We start from the raw sequence: 21,981 nt of genomic DNA on the forward strand, positions 1-21,981 counted from the left end.
AAAACTATAAGAAAAATATCTAATTAGAATTAAATTTTGCATCATCAAAATGTAAGCCATATTACAGTTGACCATTAATATTAATAATACAAATAAAATTACTTTCAACACTGAGGTCCAATCAAGTTTTAAACTACATTTTTAACATAAAGGAGGTTGGAGGTGATGTTTGTGTTTCTTTGTTGCTTTTTGTCCCTCCTCTTCCTCCCCCTCCCTTTTTTTTCTTCTTTTTTTTTTTTTTTTAAATAATAAAATAAGAAGTTAGAATGGAATCATTCAGCAACATCTCCAAATGCAATTGCCTGCATAATTTACAACTGCAGCTGTGCAGGTTAAATGCCTAATTCACAGAATCACAGAATGGTTCTGGGTGGAAGGAACCTTAAAGATCATCTAGTTTCAATCCCCCTGCCACAGGCAGGGAAACTTCACTCTAGATCAGGTTGCTCAAAGCCCCATCCAACCTAGCCTTGAATTCTTCCAGGGATGAAGTATTTATCACTTCTTTGGGCAACCTGTTCCACTGCCTTACCACCCTCGCAGTAAAGAACAACTTCCTTACATCTAACCTGAATCTCCACTGTTTAAGTTTAAACCTATTATCCCTTGTCCTATCGCTATAGTCCCTGATCAAAAGTCCCTCTCCAGCATCCTTGTAGGCCCCCTGAAGATACTGGAAGGCTGCTATGAGGTCTCCACGCAGCCTTCTCTTCTCCAGGTTGAACAGCCCCAATTTTCTTACCCTGTCTTTGTATGGGAGGTACTCCAGCCCCCTTATCATCCTCCTCATGACCCTCCTCCGGACTTGCCACCTAAATATTTAGATGTATAACCTAGATTTAATAAACAGAAGAACATATTGATTCCTTGGCTTAATAATTATCAATTTTACATACAAAAGTTGTTTTGATAAACAAATATACCAGTTCTCAATTTAATAAGTGATGGTATAGTAATTGCATACAGGATTATTTAGGTCATAATTAAAATAAATTTTTAAATGTTTATTTTCAATAAAAACATAGCAAGGCATAAAAACATCCTTAAGTAGTGAGTGAGAAAAACATAATTTACCATTTTTAAAGAGCAAGCTTTGAAGGAAATAATAGAGGTACAAATAGAAACCAGGATTAGAATCAATAGTTTAATCAAGGGCTCCTGCTTACTGATTTCAGTCATGATTTAATCATGATTAAACAGGTTATTTAAATGAAGTCTCCATGCTGTGAAAATAAAATTCAGTTCAGTAACCAAATCCCTACACCTCCACAGTTCCCAGGGCAAAGCCTTAGACGCGATGGCAAAATAAATTATGGGACAGTGCTCAATGCTGTAATCACTGGTACATTTACTTCAAGAATTCTACAAATGGTTTTGTTTATGATGTTTGATACCAGATCAATTCCCAGCCTATAGAGAAGTTCTGTTACTTTTCAGTTATAAATCTAACACTCAGCTTGGAATTTGTTTATGGATTTTGTTATTAAACACACTGGAGAACAGAAGCCATTCTAAATAGCAAAAATGATGAGAAATACCTCTGTTGGTGAAAGATAAAAAAGAAACTGGAATGACAAAAAGTTTTTAAGATTAAAATAAAATAAATAAATAAATAAATAAAAGGAGGAAAAAAGAACTGAGAACTCTTGGTTACAGTACTAAGCCAATTATCAAACTCATTCTGCCTTTGGCCAGAATAGATGAACAAATTTGGAGGTTTGCTTGTTTATAGGGGTTTTTTACTTGCTTAAAAATCTAAGCTTTAACAACATAGAACAGCTGTACTAGGTACCTCCAAACAAGTATGTTTGCACTCAGAGGAAATCACATTTCACTTAAGTCCTAACAACTCTCCTGCTGTAGCGTGGCATAGGCAACTGCCTGCTACTAGCTACTCATTGGACTTGCCATTCTGAATTGTATCTGTTTGTCCAGCTCCCCAGAAGATATATTCCCCAGAAAGGATCAAATGACACACAGTTTCAAAGTGTGATAAACCAGCTCTATCAGCTGAAGAAATGTTTTCATCAGAAATACAGACACACACACACATTTATCCGTAAACAACACAATCAGAGTGCCATACAATTCTGCCTTGGCATTTTCTCTACACAATATTTAAAATAAAGGTACACAATAATATAACAGATGGATCCCATTTGCCAGTGCACCAAGTAAAAAATTTCCATTTGCCCCTCTTGTACTTCTTCCACAGGCCTAATTCATCCAGCTTTCAAAGAACTGTATTAAATTAGGTCCTGAGACATTCCAAATTACCGTCAGTAAATTATCTTCCTGTCACAGGAGCTAATTTAACCATCTTAGATTGCTTCAGATAATTTGCAATTCTTAACTATTAACCATTAACAAGTCTCCTAATTTAACATGAAATGTCTCTGTTATTAATCTAAATAGTCAAACCCTCTGTCAGTGACCTTCCTAAATCTGTAACTGTAACAGCTTGGTGGGTAGACTGGAAATTTCCCAGCAAGGGTGATAATTCCTTCCCACCCCCTTTCCCTCAGGACATGACCAGAGGACTAAATCACTGAAAAGTGTTTCTGCCAGGGCCCACTACCAAGACACACAATGTACACATCCTCAAGGGCAAAAATCTGGAGCACAGATTTTGTTCCTCCCCACTCTCAAATTCCTCTTCTTCTGTGAGAGTGAGGAAACAAGCATCAGCATTTCAACACAAGGATCATACAGTCTAGGTCAGTTACATGCCATGGCAAAAGATCAAGAAGCAACTGAGAACCAGCATTTTAAGTTCACTGCAAAAAAAAAAGAAAAAAAATCAAGCACAGGCGCTTAATTAAACTTGAGCTTTAAAATACTAATGATCTGTATTAAGTATTTAATACTAGAGCGTCTCAAAAGCTTTGCATGGAATTACCTAAAACACACTGCTGCTCATTTCACTTCTGAAGCAACATACTCCAAAACACAAGAGTGCAAAAGATAGAAAATATGTTGGAAATTGCCATCGCCAACTGAAGAAGCAACTCTGACAATAGAGGATATTTTTATAAGTTAGTACCGCTGAGAAAACTACTAAAACACAAAGGTATTAAATACAAGGACAGAAAAATCAGATACTCAAGTTGGAAACCATCCAGACAAAGAGTTAAATACCAACACTTGTATAAAGAGTGCCATGGGATTCTTTAAAGATTATTTCAGAATGTGAGTTGTGCTTCTCATCCACAACAAGGCATTTGCACTGAAGAGAGGCTGGTGTTAACTTGCAGTTTCCCTACTCAATTATTGAATGAGCCCATGCCTGCTCTGCTTGGGAAGAACAGCAGAACTTGACCATCCACTAAAACAATTACTTAAATGAATGGATTCTTCTGCCGGAATTCTTCCTCTGGGAAGGTGATTTTTAATTTTTATGGGTACTATTAACCTTTTGTGGAACATACTACTACAGGAGGGGGGAAAAAAGGCAAAACAATTATCTGAAATTGGAGGGGGTTGGTATAGTAGATCCTCACTGTAAAAGAGGGAAAAAAACCCCAAGCCAGAGGAGCACTTGCTTGCCCCACACACACTCCTGATGAAGGCTGCCCATCTCCCTAGGCTTTGTCCTGTCCCAGATTTCTGGGCACTACTCTTCAAATCTTTGGGCCCACACTCCCAAGCCTCATATTAAGTTGTTTCTGCCCAACAAGCTCTAAATGTTTGCATCAACTTCCGTGACAAGTTCTCTGCAACCAAGGTAATTCCCTAGTCAAAGACTCAGCAGTACTGCAAGTGCAGTCGGTTTTCTCTCCACCACCCCTTCCTGCCTGAGGACACTGAGAAAATGCTGTCTCCCTTCAGGTCCTAGCCCAGCCAGCCTCCATCACACAGTAAGGGCTCCTTCCCAACTGAGATGCTCACCTTTTGCTGTCTCCTTAGCTCATGGCCCCTCTCTAGAGAAGTAAAAGGAAGGCAATGAAGAGATGAGACTTTCCTGAGCCTTCTCTTCGATGTGTTCACTTCCCTTTTCCTCCCATCCTCCCCATCAGTCAATTCATCCTGCTTGTATTTTGCTGGTATTTACATTTTTACCCGCATCAGTACCGAAGTTGGGGTTTTTTTTTTAAACAGTAATTTTCAGCAGCTAAAACCAATGTGTTCTGAACCCATCAAGCTACTGCAGTTTATGTAATTTGATTGCCTCAAGTGAATTATTTTAAAAGAAAAAGCTTCCAACATTTTTGATGATATACTGAGCTTTGAGTCTTCAACTCTGACATCTAATGTTCACAATGTTTATCTGAATATCAAACTATGCTTTAAAAGCTATATAACAGCACCAGATGAAGCATCATAGCAAATTGTTTCTCCCCTCATACTGTAGCTAACTTGCTCCATAACAATATGGTTCACAACTTATAGCTCATTTTAACAAATTCCATAAAAATCCTCTGATGTGCTCAAGTCTCTATCAGCTATATGACTTAATGATCAATTCACCAAAAGACATCAACGGAATAGTTTAGGATCTGCACTGGAGGTGGATAAATGCAGAAATACCTGGAGGATATTAGCTGCTTACTACTTTACAATCCCAAGGGAATGCTGCATGACACAAAGCAAGTAATCTACAGCTCTTTTAGTCACTACAAATGGCACAACTAGCAGTATTTTTACTTTCTGATGCTCAAAAAAATATTTACTCAGTAAGCTAATTATAACAGAAGAGAGCAGTTAGAGGCCAGAGCATCTTTCTCCATGTACAGCTGCTTTAAATGTAAGCTCATTCACCCTGCAATTATCTCAGCATAAGGACAGCTGTATAGGGCTGGAATGCAGATGGTGGCTTCTTCGATAACCCCAGACTGACCTGAGGGCCTCCAGGTTTACATCTATGACACAGGAAATCTATTTTTCAGACTTTTATGAAGGAACCCCATACGACTGCCCTTCTGCTAACAAAACACAGTTGAATTAGTCCGAAACATATTACAGCAATAGTTCAAACACTAACACTACTGTCTTCCCAAAACAGTATCTCTGTAGCTTGTCAGTTACATTACCTGGTGTGGTACACACTTGTCAATACTTCACTGGAATGCCAGCCTCAAACCTATTCTGGCCTTTGTTTAGCTGAGTGGTAAGGTCCAAGAATGAGGGGCTAGGGAGGAAGACCCCTATGCCTATGCCCAATATACTGTTATAAGCACTATACTGTTATATAAGCAGCACTATACTGTTACCACAGCTACCATTTCTCCAGAGCTGGCTTTTCTGAATTTGCCCACTGCAGCTAGACAGACTTACGGATGCACAATCCAGGAGCCCTCTATTCTCGGTGCAACCACACACTGCCAGGCAAGGGCCACTATTAATGTGCTTACAGTAGGGTCAAAGATGAAACACTTTCAGCAGAATATACTGACACGTACTTGATACAGACAGTCAAATGAGACAACTCTCCACAGGTAATCCAATAATGGAAGAAACATAAGCATTTTGTTAAAAGTTAACAAATAATCAACTCCTTTCCCCAAATAAGGTTTTTGTTAATTTACTGAAGATCAAGACATTCAAATACAAACCTTGACAAGTAATCAGCAGACTGCGCAGCCCTGCTGTGCTCACAGCAGTCTCAGCTGTTCCCCTCCTGGGGTCAACATTGAAGAGGAAGCATAACTATTCAAATGCCATCAGAGGTACGTTACTAAACACAACATGTATAGCAGCCAGCGAGTGGCTGCTCCGAATTTCTGTGAATGTTCCATAAACAAAATAACTCTTGCCTTTAAAATAGCAAATATAAAAAAAAGCTTGAATACTAACTCTGAATCTAGACCACTGGATAGAGGCGTAGGCAGCTTGTAGCCCTCATTCTCAGGTATGTACTTTGTGAAGTCCCAACTAAAGGAAAAAAGTGTTGCTTGGAATACGCTGCACTCCTATATTCCCACCAACCACACACACACATTGATTACGTGCTAGCTCTGATCCTATTGACATGCTGAGGTTTCCATCAGAAAGAAAACCAAACACACAGTGTAAAGGTGCATACTTCAGCTACTCTCCTACCACTGAGGCAGGACACAGCCAGAGCTCACACGCGGTCACGAGTCTGTACCACGGAGCATTCTTCTCTCAAAAGTAGGTCAGCTTAAATTAACAAAATTTGCTCTGCAAAATTATGCATTAGATTTTTGGAGGTTTTTTTGTTTTGTTTTCATGAGACAGTGCCAACAGTGTTCCCAGGCCCCAGAATGTATCTGCTGTTCAAGACTGCTTTGTTTTGTTTAAAGGAAACTTTATGGTTCCTAAGATTGAAATTCTTATTTCTTCCCTCTCTACTAATAACCATCTAAACCTTCATAACTGTCACATATTAATTTAGTTACTATAGATTTGCTTTTAGGGAGGGTAAAGGAAGGGAAGCTTTTCACCCATGAATTAAAAGGATCCTTAACAAGAACTGAAGTTCATTGTGCAAATAAGAATTTGGAAACTCAAATCTCCTAAAATCAATCTTCCTTCACTTCTGGCTTAAAAGCATAATCCTGACATTTCACTGTACTTGCAGAACTAAAATGTTTGCCCTGTGGATATGCCAACACTGCAAGTAACTGGGTAAAAGCCAATCACTCTACAGGTTTCATCGTAATTTAGAACTACCCAAAGTACCTCACTAGTACATCCACACAGCAGTATAAATCGGTCTGGTTTGTAAATGGTTTCATCTACCTGTCCGTCAGCAGAGAGATAAAAAAAGAATACTGATGGCATAACTGGGCAGTTATGTAAACTGGACAACTAAATGATTCCAAATTACCTTTAAGTCTTTTCTCTCCCCACAATAAAATTTATTACTCCTCTTTTCAGTAAACAACCTTTGGCAGTCTTGCAATTTTTTGCAGCTGTCAGTAGAAAAGTAGTCAAAGAAAAAGGAAGATAACAGAATTTGGAACTCAGCACTCATTCTTTTTTTTCTGATCACTAACAGTTTTTGATGTTAGTTTGGTAAAGCTACTTGTTATGCGTAAGTTGGCTCATTTTTTCTGAAATACCGGTTGTATTTTGTAAGCATTTTCTATTTGACTTTTTATCTTTTTGTTAGCATAAAATCCCATAACATTTAACTTTTCCCCATAGTAACCATTAAGAGTTTACAATCTTTTCACAGAAATCCTGTCAATACAAACTGGATGTAAACAAGTTTTAAAGTGAGTAGCAGTAAGTTTAACTAAGCTAGCAATTGAAGGAAAATGGCTTTAAATACATAAAAAGTTATCAAAGCTTCTTCTGAAAAAAATACCTTTATCTAAGAATGAGACCACATAATTAAACAATTCGAATCTTAGTTATAAGCTGGTTTTAATTAAAGGTAATCTGACTCATTTTAACTATGCATAAATTGAAGCCAGACAACATATTTGTATCCATTTTCTAAAATATCTGTCACTTCTCCACAGTGGCTGATCAAACTTGCCAGTGAGAAACGTTTTGAGTAGGCAACTTGTAATACAGCTATGGTTTATTTCTGTCAGAGGCTGACTGCTGAAGTGTGAAAGAAACTCATTAAAAATCTCTCACTGTGATCCTGCATTGCAAGGAAAAAAAGAAAGAAAATACTTAATGAAGCTTACACTTAGCCTGAAGCCACATTCATATTATGCTTTTCATTTTACACTATTTCAGTAAGCAATTAAAAGACAGCAATTAGTCATGGAAACACTATTCATACTGGTCATACTGGGAGATTAAAGAGGTTAACACTTATGTTAATATTATAAAAGTAATGGGGGAGATCAAGAATAATACAGACAACTAAAAAGAATTACTAAAATAAGTAGAAGAATCTCTTACCTTAATCTTAAGACAAGATTCACTGCACATGGAACTTCGCTATATTCGTCACTAACAGCAGGCTGAGACTATTAAAAAAGAAAGAAGTCTCATAAAGGATGCCAAGGGGAAAAAAAAAATCCCCAAATACTTGCCATGCTAACAGTTTGAAGTTAGCACAGAATATTTTACACATCTTCTAACTCTCAAGAACCTTTTAAATACTTTCAGTAACACAGTCTAAAGCATAGCTGATACCAGTAAAACTGACATATTTCAATTACAGAGATACAAATGATAGGACCTGCACTAAAGCACTGAGTGCAAGAGCTTTTAATCCACCTTGCATCAAAGCTCCAATAACCTATTAAATAATATGCACACAGTGAAAATACCACGCTACTACTCACATTATTTTTGTGTAACAGTTTTGGTTGTTAAGGAAGTCTTGCATCTACCCATCTGCAAAGAACTAGCAGCATATCAAAGCAGGCATCACAGCTTGGAGAATGTCTTTCACAGATAAAAATGAGGAATATGGATATCTTTCACACTATCACTCCTCCTTCACAGTGTGATGCCTTCCCCAGCCCTCAACTAACATTTATATGAAGTCTCAAACAAAGTGTGTCCTACATACAGCATACCTCAGTGTCCTCTACCCTGCTATGATTTCATACTCAACTTGGCATATTGTCACCACTCACAGAAGCCTGTTCAAACGTTACAGTCAACTCTTCCCAAAACAAAGACTTGCATCACGAATCTCATTTGTTTATTTTCCGATAGTTTTCCACATTAAAGCTACTTAAAAAAAGCGTTACACAAGGTCTGGTGTATAATTCATATCTATGTATTTGAAACAGAAGTTAATGAATATTTGGAAAATTATTTAATCACTAAAAGGGGAGTAGTTTTTTCCTACTCCAATTAAGTTCCTCCTCTCATCTAAACTACTAGTATTATTTCTGCATCTTCAGCAGACCTGTTATTTCAGCGTATAGGAATGTGTAGCCCAAGAACCAACAGCCACACACCAACAGTGACTAGCTGCACTGGTCTTAGTTCCAAGTCATCTTCCGGAGCATTTGGGAAAACAGAAAAACAATTAATAGAAGATTTCAAGAAGAAGCTTTTGTCTCCTTCATAAATTAAACAACTCACAATAAAGAGTTATCTGCATGAACTGCAGAATTCTGATTTTCTACGACAAAAGGACAAAGGTGAAAGTCCTTTATTTCCCCCCAACTCAGCTTACATAAGACATCTCAAATGCTGAAACGCTGTGTAAACTGAGTCTACAACAGTAAGACAGGGGTCATCACAGGAGCTAACAGAACCAAAGCTGGCAGGAAGCTGTTAGTCTTTTAGAAGATTTTTATGACACCAATGAAGATCAGAGAATCTAAAATTGCAGGTGAAGTGGCAAGGGCCACCCACCCAAGGAATAGACATTTTTAAAACAGCATTTTGGCTGCAAGCCAGTAATCCTATTAAGCAATTATTTATAGCAGTGATGCTTCCCACACTCTCAGCACAGGGCCCTGAAACTCAGTATGGTATTTTATTCCTCTGAATTAATTTACTATGCCACAGTACTGAACTATTTTACTGTATATGGGATGAAATATTTTAATTCTAAGCTACATGTCGTGATACAAATCCTAAGAATGAAAAATTATTTGGAGATCTTCTGGCTAGCCCAATATAGCCATCATTACTCTGACAAAAAGACAGCAATTAGTGTGACCCAGTTACAAAGATTCATTAAAAACAAATTACCTATCTTATTCAATTCTCCTGGGCACAAACATAACATGGCTTTAAATTTCCTATCCATTTTATCCAGTGTGCTCAAGTTAATTATTACAGGCCCAACTGCGTAGCTCTATCCTCACAAGTACTTGCCATACAAGGCTGCAGAACTACATTCCCACCTCAATTCACATTTTTAACAACGGAAATGAAAAGGAAACCCCTTCGTTCAAATACTTGCAAGAAAAAAAAAATTGATACAGACATTTTTACCTCTGTGTTCTCCTCCTCTTTTACTCTTCGTGACTGGAAAACAAATGCAGTGAGATATGAGCTATGCAGCTTTATACATTGAAGATCCAGAAATATTAACAATTAACACAACAGAAAATCTTGCAGAGTGTAAATGGTTCAAACAAAAGCTACCTTTTCCTGAGAAACAGCAGCTTTGCCTTCCTCGCTCTTCTCATCCATTTCATCATCACTCCATTCCCAATCCCCATCTTCTGTTTTATGGAGGTGACCACTGGAACCCGGTACTCGTCTGACCTTCCAAAATATTATAGGTTTACCATTACACACACATCTTTAGTCTTTAAAGGTGTTCTGGTTAATCAGCAATTCTTTGTTACTTTTTTCCTATACGCTTTCGTTAGTTTGCTGCAGGAGTCACTGGCATACTGGAATAATATCTGACCACAGGAATCAGCCTTGAGCTAATGTGAATAGAAAGATATGCAAAATTCATATAGGAAAATGGGGTTCTGATATATTTTACAACTGCTCAAGGTCAAGCTCAAGTAGATGACAGCTGCTTACTATGAACTAATCCTTGACATGAAAGGAAGCTCTGCAAGAAAGAAGTTACACAGACAAGGTTGTTCTTGAGCCACAAGTCTTAAAAACTAATTGTTCTGCTAAAAAGCTTTAAAATATGGAAACGTGTTAAGGATACTTTGGAAGTAAAAGTTATCCTTATTTAAAGCAGCAGCTGTATGCAGACTGAGAAGGCAGGCATGCAACACCAAGCTAGTTGGAAACTGTAGATCAAACAGTCTAACAACGCTTAATAGGAGGATCCAACAGCTAAATCTGAAAAATCAAACACTCTTCTGATGCCATCTTGCTCTTTCTCAGAGCTTGACAACACACTTTATTTTCCCCCAGATGTTTAGCCTATTTGAGCAAAACAAAAGAACATCCAACAATTCTTCCCACACCTTTGTATGCATTTATGAGACCCACGAGATGTAAGCACAGTAAGCAGCAGTCCCAGCGGTGTTTAGGTTAGAATCAGTTTCTCCAATTATTCCACATTACTGATCCAATATAGAGTTCCCACTGCACAACTTCAAATGCTCCCCAGCACCATAAATTCATAAAAGCTTAAAGCATATCCTTCTCAATTATGAAAAAGGTAAAAAAGTTTTTCAGGAAACAGCCTATACATTGGTAAGAGAACAAAAGGAACAAAGCATTAAGTGTTCGCAGCACACAAAAGGGAGAACTAACTCGGCAGACAAACAGTTTCAGGCCAAGAACAACTGCTGCCGAAGACATCTAATAAAAACAACTTTTTAAAAAAGTATTAACTAGATGGTCTTAGCTCAAAATTGTATATCCTGTTTGCCAGTATCCACAGTAAGATACAAAAGCCTGGTTCAATTTTGGCTTCGCAGATTCTTGTTGGTGGTGTTTTGATGTCTTGCAGTGAAGTAAACTGAGCACTGATTAACTTGGTTCTACCACCCTGATGGTTGGTGGCCGTGATGGAAACCCATTCTGCCAGCACGGCAACCTCACAAAACACTAAGATGTTTAAAAAAAAAAGAAAGCTATTGGTTTTTCAATATAATGAAACTCACAAAGACTAAACTGGTATTAACCTTGCTCTAAATCCCTCCAGTTGCTGCAAACAACAATGCAAGGAGAGATGCAGCATGTGACAGATTCCAGCTGCTTCTAAATCCCATCAGGTAGTACTTCAGCAAAATATGCATGGCATAAAACTGTATAGGACACTCGAAGTCTAACACTTGTGAGCTTCCAGAAAACTCTGCGATGCAGATATCAATACAGTTTTTCCAAAGTGGCTTTTCATAGAGAGTACTTAAGCTACTTCCCTACTATTGTTCCCAAGCACAGTTTGGAGCTGGCTGGCCTGACACCACAAAAGCAAGAGTATGAATTCAGGAGCTTTCTTTCAAAGCCTTGTGCATACTCAAGCAGGTAACTTGGTGTCTGTCTGCACTCTTTTATCTCTCTTCCTTTCTGCACTACTCAAACACCCATCTGCTCCTCTCCCTTCCCTTCTGCACATAGAAGATTGAACGAGAGGAAAGAGCGAAGTTTACAGATTGAAGTTTACAGAACCCCACTGCATTTCTGTACCTTCCTTGGTCCTTATGATACTTCCCCATTACACTTCTTCCCTGCACAACTATATAGGAGTGCCCTACTCATTTTCTCTGTATTTTGTACTCATTTGTAACTGAGAAGAGGGAAAACCTATACAGGACACTGGGGAGAATATTCCTACTCCCATCTCTCAAGGGACAAATTCAGCACTATTTTCCCTGTTTCCCATACCTGGCTCCTAATGCACTAAAATTGGTTTTAGCTCTAGCTGCCTCAAAGCTTGTTACAAGGAGCTCATGTGTGTTCAGGGGGGAGGACCAAGCAAGAGTCAACAGAAATTGTAGCACAGGAATTTTTTACTCAGCTGCAATCAGCCCAGGCGCAATCAGTGGGCTCTTACTATCTGGATCCTCAGGGATTAGCACAGATACAAGGTAATCTAGCAGGCAATTTGCCTGGTTCTTGTGGATATAATTATCCTTCAAGGCACAGTCCTGGCACAGGCTTTTGTTTAACAGCACAAGCATCTTCCCAACAGCTATACTCAAACCTATGAAAGGAAATCAACCACAAGCAAAAGCATACTCTTCAGACAGACTAGAATAGAATGGTTTACAGACACAATCACACATTACAAAGTGCACTGATCAAAATCTCTTCTGCATCCATTTTCAGTTGTTCTGAAGACTTATTCTAACTAGAATGATTTTAATGGAGCTTAATGATGCTGTCAGAGAGTTCTGGGAGAAAGCTTTACTGGTGAAGATGGAGTGCATTTCAAGCTTCAAATAGATTGCCTTTTAATAAGCAATAAACAAGTGGCTCAAGGAAAAGAAAATAAGTTATTCCAAAATAAAATACCATGTTAAATTACTTTCTTAAAAGGTGTCTGAAGGCAGAAAAACAAAACTTTAGACTTGTCCTCTGTTCCCATCAGACTGATTCCCACCAGCATACATATTCACAGGAAAGACTTCATCATTTCAGCTACAGCAAAGAACCCAACCTATTCAATCTTTGAGAATGTGAAGTTGTTGTCTATGACTTCTTTTTAATGGTAGGTGTGCTTAACACTTGCATCATTTAGCAAATTAATTTGCACAATTTTTGACTATAGTGGTTTTACTCAGGTTCAGTTCTGGTAAAAGCAACAAAGACTCGTGTCCCCTAGGTGCAGGACAGAGCAAGAGTGATGCACCATGTCTGCAAATAAATTGTCTCTTCATTCATCATAAATCTGCACAACTCTAATATATGTTGGATGGAAATATATTAGCTTAAATTCCTGATGTAATAGAAACTTAGCATAACAGACTTTATACTAGTATAGCACTGCTTCACTTCAGATTCTCTAGTGCCTTTTTCAGAGCACATTCGTTAAGAGGCATACAGGCAGTAACACATGTATTACTGTAAATAGCAGTATTATAGGAGGCAGCTAACATTTTACCATATTCAACTCACACTAATAAAGAGCAAAAATACACCAGAAGTAAAGGAATAAAACCTACATTGTACAGATGAAGCTTCTTTGAATTTGGCACAGCCAGAGAACCACTGTAAAGGGCTAATACAACTGAGACAATCTAACAGTTTGCTACCATGGGAAGAGAGAATCCCAAGATGTCCATCAGGGCTGAAACCTACTCACTGTACCACCAGGGACCTAGCTGGTGGTACAGTCAGTAGATTCAACCCACCAGCCTGGGAGAAAAACTAGAGTTTCTTTTCTTTTCTGAACAAGTTTCTTCGCAAAATTTTTAAGTGACCAGTCCATCTTGAGGTGAAATAGCAGAGACTGTAAGCAAAGAGGCAGAAACAAAAGGGGCAGTGAACAGGAAGTTGGATAACCTTGCTTTGGCAATAGTAATCACTCAGGATCATCAAAATCATGTACTCAGAACCCTTACAATGCAGCACCGTAACTAGAGTGCACAATCTGCCACGCTAAGTCTCCTTAAGATTTCATTTGTGCTCCTACAGGTGTGCAGATGACCCTATGAACACTTTCAATAGTTGCCACAGTCATCTGTTGTAAAAAGCACTTTAAATTCCCCAAATGTGATACAGACTTAAGTATGAACAGGAAGCAAATATATACAGACACAGCACACATTTGCCTCCATTCCCTCTTGTGAGCATGCTAGTTTAAGTTCTTTAAATCTGCCACACAATCTTGGGACATTCCTTCTTGCTTTATTCAGCCCAAATACTAGGCTTGCAGTATTAGGCTCAGTATTTTTTCTTTCCTTTCTATATGAAAAAAAAAAAAAAACCAACAAAAAAAACATATTGCTGCATTTTCAGTATTTAAAAAAAAAATAAAAAAAAAAAAAAGCCCTTTTCCTAAGTATCTTTGCAGCTTTGAATAAGCTGCACAATCAGCATTACGCGTTAGCACACATTTTGGGGGAGTGGGAACGGGTAAAGTCAAACCACCTGCTACAAGTGGGTTTTTTTATATGTTACTTTCTCATATAAATATCGCTTTTCTTCATGGGGGGTGGAGAAGAACATGAACAGCATAATGCTGTTATTTTACATTCTGAAACAAAAACAGTAGCATAGGAAAACATTTTATAGCATGGATACATGCTCCATTGGTATCAAATATTTAACTAAAAAGGACAATTTTACTTCAGGAAAACCTAACCTGGTATTTTTTTCATATCAACATATCATTTGTACTTTCAGAAAAGACACCTCTAGGCTAAGCACTTATGTATTGTAGTGACAACTCCAGAGTTCAGAGATCACAGCAGGGCACTAGACACGAATCAGCTATAGGGGTCAGCACCCATTGTAATTTTCATACAGTTTATTAGATTACAATCATCTGCAAGAGTTTCAAAACGGTCATACCCCATGAAACCAATGAGTTCCAGCACTGGCCAGTTGTGCCTTTGCTTAGAAAAGAAAGAGTAAGTACGAAGGCAACTATTTTGGCACTTTAGGTATTTTCTCAATTTTTAGTAATCCTCTTTTCATATTACGTCTGCTTTATGAAGACAGAGACACTTTAAATAATATTAAAAGTCCTAAGACCTTTTGATAACCACACACAAAATTAAAGCAATTCTGTCACTTAAAGAAACAGATTCTTCTTAAATACTTACCTTTGGCCACCAAACACTTGTCTTCTATGCTTGTTGAAGGATACAATGTATCTTCTGCTCTAACCTTTTCTTTCCTGTCTCACAAAACACTATAGAATTAAAGTGAACACATTTTTATAAAGGTATGCAAAATCACTACACTAAAATCTTTAGATTTTCACTCCACATAATCAAGTCTTTTTGACCTTTTGGATTACTCTTGAAATGTTCATCACAGAGTGTGGTAAAGCTCTATATCTCTTTTGTCCTTAAAGGTCTGAACAACTTGCAACATGGGGAAAAAAAAAAAAACCACAACTTTTCCAGCAAGTACATTAAGGGCCATTATAACAGGCCTGCGAAGGGAAAAAATTAAAAAGGAAAAAAGGAACAAAGATAAGCAATCACTAAGTGGCACCAGTACTACAACTGTTGTGCTAGAAATGCATCTTCATCAAGGTGGAAACAAAAGAGTGAGTTTCTCAGGACAATATTCTTGCATACTTTACTGTTTTGATTGCTTCCTTTCAATTTAGAAGAGCAGGTGTGCAACGCGCCGAAGTATTTTGGTGAAGAATAGTTATATGCATCTGTGTACCGAACTGTAGCCTGTTATGCACTCACATTGCACAATACAACAGGAATCCGTGCCTCAGGTGTCAAGCATTTGTAGCAAACACTCTACTACCGTATGCCCATCAGGAGAGAGAGAGAGGGAAACGATTATTCCATTTTCTCCCATCAAACTGTAGTCCCCTATGGCAAAGCTTACAAATTCTTTCCTGTGGCAGTAAACAGCTACTCTTTGAAATGCTACAACTTGTAAAAGTTAATGAAAAAGCTGCAATGGGCCAACACAAAAATCACTACATAGAAACGACAAGGAGAGTTCATGGGGACTTGACAGCCTACATAAGACTCAACTGTTATCTAAAAATAAACTAGATGGCTACTGATGGAAGGTTATAGAAAGCTATGCTCACCACTGCACAAAGTATTCATCTGTGCTTTCTCAATAACCTCAGCCTTACTGGGTCACTGCAGGAACCCACAGAAAAATCGACAGAAACAGCAGCAGATCCGAAGAAATCACACAAACAGACAGTGATATCATCATGAAGATATTCAGGGAGACAATGCAGTATGATGAACACCTCAGAGGTCATCTCAAGTCCCACTTAAAACATCTAGCCTATTTCTGACAGAGTTCAACTCCCAGCTCTACTCAATAAGTGTTCTTTGTAATGTCTTCAACAATACACCTCACAAATACGGGCATTAAGAGCTTTTCTACCCTCAAATAAAGTGCTACAGGAAACTAATGTGCATGAACAACATCAAGTGTATGCAAGACAGACTGTTCATCCCAACCTCTAGTATTACCCTAGGAAGGAAAAGATTTCTCTCAAGACAAGAAGGAATGAAGTTCAAACCATGCTTAACTTGGAGACTTGAAGACATAACTTAGGAATGAGTACTGCATAGCTCTCAAAGGACACCATACAGTGATCAAGAAACAAAGAAAGTCCAGACTTCGTGCCTTGTTTATCATCTTCCAGTGAGATTCAGTGACACTCACCCTTAACAGATAAAGTCTCCTTCTGATTTTATTTTACACTCAGGTATAGCATTTCCCTCATATGAACTGTCCTTCAAAGAACGCACTATCTTCTTCCCAATTCATGCTATCTCAAAATCCTGCTGTTTACATATAGACAATTAAAGTGTCTTCATTGTTTCCCTTTTCTTTTTCTGGGGGGATTTTTAAGACTGTAAACATTATTTGGCAACTGCATCCACGGTTTCTGTCATAATGAAATATTGACTGCAAATTCATGATTCAGCCTGCTGAAAAGAAAGACATCTCTGCATCTTTGCAGACCTCTATATGTAAGCAGTCCAACTTCCCAATCTCTCTTGTGTCAGTGCTGAAATTGGCAGAAAAGTCCAGCAACACAAGAATGGATGCTCATCCTCAATGGAGATTACTAATTAGTGCTGCAGATAATTGAATTCAGTATACTCATTCAGATCCAGTTTGCTCTAGATTGATGTGGTCCATCCAAATGGTAAATGACCTTTCATTAGCCTTCTTAGAAGCTTGCATAAGAAGGTTGTCTTATGAGGTACTAGCTTACAACTAAAATCAATTTCTGAAGTGCTGGATGAATAGGGAAGAAAAGGCAAACAGAGGGTAAGAACAACAGTCTTAACACTGTTCCTAGCAAGAATATACAACAGGGATTGTACGTGGCATACTGTAAATATTTGGAATTTCTTTACTGGTTATCATTTGAGATACTATTAGAAGACTGATTATCAAAGGCAACATGCTTGCATTTCACTTCAGCAATTACAACATTACAGCAGCTGAGAATACTCTGTATTTCTGCTGATACCTTGGTTACAGGCTTCCCCATTCCACAGAAGGAAATAAAGAAGCAGACAAATGAAGTGATTTATCCAAGGGCACAAAGCAAACCCGAGACAAAGCATGGAACAGAAACAAACTTCTTGTATCTCTACAAAAATAAGGAAGAAGTTCTTTTACATTGCATGCAGTAGGTACACAAAAGCAATTTCACCATCAGCATTAGTCAAAATACACAGCATCAATCGTCTCTCTCAGTAAATATTTCAGAGGGAAAGGGAAACAAGTTAAAACATGCTCAATTCTAATTTGGGTTTTATTGTTGTAAAAACCTAAATGCTCCTTCCAAAATAGGAACTAAACTGAATCATCAAACTTTAGCTAATAAAGCAAACAATGAAAGCCTTCAGCCTTACGAAGACAAATTAACACATATTAGAAAACATATTTCACATAAATCAGACGAGCACCAGGGAATGAAAAATGAATTTGAATGGCTAGCATTTAAACTGCACCCAACACAAAAGCAGTATAGAATATTATAATCTACAACCAAAAGCAGTTTGTAGGAGGGAAAACTTAACAAGCCACTGCCAACATCACCACAGCTGTGGAAAAAAGACATTATAAACATCAGCTACAACAGAGAATGTAGGGGCAATTTAGTAAAAAATCATGACTACCACAAAAGCGTTAAGCATATTATTATTACTGTTGTACATGCTGTGGTTCGTTCAAGTTTATTCCAGTATACACCAGAGGCACAAAGATTTAAGAATAAATTAAGCTGCTGACAGAACTATTTGTCCTTGCCCTTTTAAAGTAGGATACAGATAATTTAACATTCCCAGCCAACAATAGCAAGCACCAGCTTTTGAGGAGAACGTCTGCTTAACCAGACGAACACAGCAACTGTAAATCCAGTCTACTGAAGATTAGCCCAAATTAGCCTGACAGAGAGAGAACTCCAGCATCAGAATACAGAAACTGCCCACATTTCCCAAGGCTTGATGAAAAACAGGCTACTGTGTAAGGAAACAAAACATAAATTATTGTCTTCTAGGCACTGATGTGCTTGTTATATGTAGATGTTAGAGACTGGGGAGAAAAGAATCTATTATTCATCACTGATTCTTTTGCCTCTGCAATCTCTTCACAAGTTTATTTTTGTAGGGTGACAAGGAAGGGAATGAACATTTTCTGAATATTAAAATCCTTCTACTTCCTTATTTATAACTGTTCAAAACAGCAAAGAACTGGGCCCACTTAGTATTTTATTTTGGCGTCTAATTTAAAAAAAACATAAAAAGAACATACCATGGGTTACTACTTCATACACACATCAAACATTACTGCAATTCATACGTGGTACAGCACATGATATAGACCACATTAAAAATCCATTATTTCAGTAAGAGTAATACTACACATAGTCTTCTTCCTCATTCTACAGGAAGATGACTGAATAAGTAATCTTGATTTTTCCACTATCTCAATTATATAAGCTATTCCTTGAGAAGTCTCCAGCAACTCAGTATTTAGGATAGAAACCTGGGTAGATTGAAAACAACATTTTAAACTCTGCTCCACAAAAGACTACACTGACCTGAAAGTATGGTAAATAAGATATATCTGTGTAAGCAAAATCGATGGCATTAATGAGCATTAAGCATTTCAGTAACATGGAAAGTGCCTTGCCACCCTCCACGTATGGGTAACAAAGCCCAGCTGTAATTTTCTCCTGAATTCCCGGATAGAAGTAAACGTGTAGGCCTCACCCCTTTAAAACGCACCTGCAAAAGTCTTTGTGGAATCCTTACACTGCTCCCTATTGATTTCTAACTAGAGAACAGTCAGTGCTGTTCTCCATTTTTACACTTACATACCTACAAAAGGGAATCCACATCTTCTGGGGTTTTTTTAAACACATCCTTCTGGAAATACTGCAGTCCAAATAAAACAACTAGCTTAGCTTTTTCTGGAGATAAAATTGTCTTATTTTACCACTGATGCCCTTCAGCTACATCTGCTAGTAGAGTATTCAAGCTATACACAATCCCATGTGCCCCAGAGAGGAGGAATGACAAGGTGGTTATTTAACCACCTCATTTTTTTCATTTTCTGCAGTCTCTCCTAGTAAAAGCCCAGATTTGACTTTCAGGCAGAAGAGAAAGACCAGCCAACTGATGCTGTGTATCTTCACCTTTCCCTAAGACTGTGGCAATGGTTCTTACAGGAGACAGGATTCTCCCGTTACACATATCCCAGAAGTTCTTATGAAACAGATAAGCTGTCTTCATTTGCCAATATTACTTAGTAATTGATAAAGTGAGAGTTTCTGCACCACCAACACATTTTCTCTTTTTTTTTCTTTTTTTTTTTTTTTTTTTTTAAATCAAAAGTCCCAAGAGTTTTGTTTCTCATACAACTTCATGAGAAGTATTTACAATGCCAGTTACCATGCCAGTTCTTTTACAGGAAGAACCATGATGAGAAATAGGAAATTACTGGACACAGTTTTGGGTTTAGCACAACATTTTGCTCTGTGTATTTTTCTCTTAAAAAAACCAAAACAAAACAAAACATGTATTTTTATATATATAAAAAAAAATTAAAAGAGAAAAAAAAAACAGTTTCTTCCATACATATCTTAGGCCTGTAATCAGATTTTGATTTTTACCTTTAGCCATCTTGCAAACCTTTCCTGAATGTTTCCTAAGATATAAAAGCAAATTCCAACCCTCACTCCTATGCATTTATTTGCATTCCAATGCAATGAAGGAAATCAGCATATCACATTTATCCAATCACGGCACAAGCCTTTTGCTTAAAACAGTTACACATTTAATTACAGCTTAGCACTTGAGGTAAAAGTCAGACCATGGAGAAGTCACTTTCTAATATATATATATATGTATATATAATGTAGAAGAGCATCAGTCTTTTTGCATAAGAATACTTACACTGCAATCACATTTTAAAAACTTAAATAAATCCGAGATCCAAGACAGAGCATGAAATCCCACATATACACATCATCCTTTGTTTAAGGGCTGAGGCACTGGGTCGACAGAAGGCTAGTCCCCATGCAACCCAGGCTAACAGGTCATGTGAGCATCCTAATCCCTTCACTGCTGGCTGTTCTTAAATCCCCCCGAGTTTATTATAATACGTAGTCTCATTTTTATTCTGATACAAGCCACAAAAATTCTACAAACCTGAATATGCTTTATGCAATTGGGAACCTTACTTTTTCTCAACCATGACTTATGCAGACTATTGTTATTAAAAGGATGTACCACTACCTTTCTAAAATAATACCCTGGCATATCTGCCTTGTAGGACTCAAAAGGTGTTAAAATATCACAGTAATTGAGTGTTAGCGTGCCCTCCTCTTAAGCTGCTCTGCATAGTACAAATAAGAGCCTGGGGAAAAAAACCTGCAAAACAAAACCCTTCCTCTTAGTCTTTCTTTATTTTAATCCTACTTGGAAAAGAAGTTAGACAGAACTTTAAGTGTTTCATATTCATATGCAGAAGCAGTAGTTTTTCTTGCTTTTTTGCTTTTTTTTTGTGTGTGTTTGTTTTTTGGTTGTTGTTTGTTTTGGTTGGTTGGTTTTTGTTTGGTTGGGTTTTGTTGTTGTTTGGTGGATTTGAGGGGCTAGGTGGTTGTGGCTTTTACAATAAGAATTTAATCTGGCATAGAAACTATGTTCTGGGATAATTGCCTTTCAGGACCAGACACTAGTCTTAAACTCTCATTTCAGTATAAAAAGCCCCTCATAAGCCCCTTCTCTTTGCAAGAACTGCAGAGGTTTGTTGCATTACACCTTTTGTGGTATGAAGAGATTAAAGTCCTCTGTTTCACTGCCCACAACCATATGCCACAGAAACTTTGGGGGGCGGGGGGGGAGGGAGAGAGGCAGGGAATCATGTATGCAGAAAAGGATAGGTAAGGCTGGTCATGTCAAGAAATGCAACATCATTACATTTTCTTTCATGAAATAGTACTGCATAAAGGATGGATAATCCTGCATTGAACAGGACTTCTTCAGCTCTCTACTTGTTCTTGAAGAGCACCCTTTCTTAAGGGATAACACAGTAGAAGTCAAAGAACAGAAATCTGTTTAAAAAAAAGACCATTTGCTTTAAATATTTAGAATGCTGGTTTGTTTTTACAGCCAAACACAAACAGCATCATGCTCACATGATGACAAGTGTGACACCCGAGGTTCAGGGCCATCAATTAAGAAGACTGCCATGAAATCTCACCCACATTCATAGTTCAGAAAGGGAATACAGTGGAGCAATCAGTGAGAGAAAAACAAAGCCATTAAAGCCTCAACAGAGGGGCAGAGGGAGCACATTCCTACATTTCCTCTACAGAAAATGCTGAAAAACTGGTATAGATGCTCAGTGTACCACCTCCCCACTCACTCTGGGGGATTCGCTTTCCAAAGCCCTCTTCTTTTCACTTCTTCCAGGAGTATTCTCTTGTTAGGATAATGCTGCTTAGGGACAGAAAAATGTAGCAGCTCGAACTAGAGACACTATTTTGTCACCTAAACATCTTGTAAACAAGTGCAGGTAATTCCCTAC

General features: G+C 37.9%; 1 protein-coding gene across 1 annotated transcript in view; it reads right to left on the reverse strand.

Moving 5' to 3' along the window:
- Window positions 1–7,824: 7,824 nt before the first annotated feature.
- Window positions 7,825–21,981, reverse strand: part of LOC104403404 (STE20/SPS1-related proline-alanine-rich protein kinase) — a gene marked incomplete at its 3' end in the record, with an annotated part of 41,750 nt that continues 27,593 nt past the window's right edge. Inside the window, exons 11-13 of the mRNA XM_010011524.1 lie at window positions 9,985–10,107; window positions 9,820–9,864; window positions 7,825–7,892 (exon numbers count right to left, since the gene is read on the reverse strand). Coding sequence (XP_010009826.1) covers window positions 7,825–7,892; window positions 9,820–9,864; window positions 9,985–10,107 — 236 coding nt within the window. The remainder of the gene's footprint in view (window positions 7,893–9,819; window positions 9,865–9,984; window positions 10,108–21,981) is intronic.

This window comes from Nestor notabilis, unplaced genomic scaffold (genome assembly GCF_000696875.1).
Source record: "Nestor notabilis isolate BGI_N333 unplaced genomic scaffold, ASM69687v1 scaffold5303, whole genome shotgun sequence".
In the NCBI taxonomy this organism is placed as follows: domain Eukaryota; kingdom Metazoa; phylum Chordata; class Aves; order Psittaciformes; family Psittacidae; genus Nestor; species Nestor notabilis.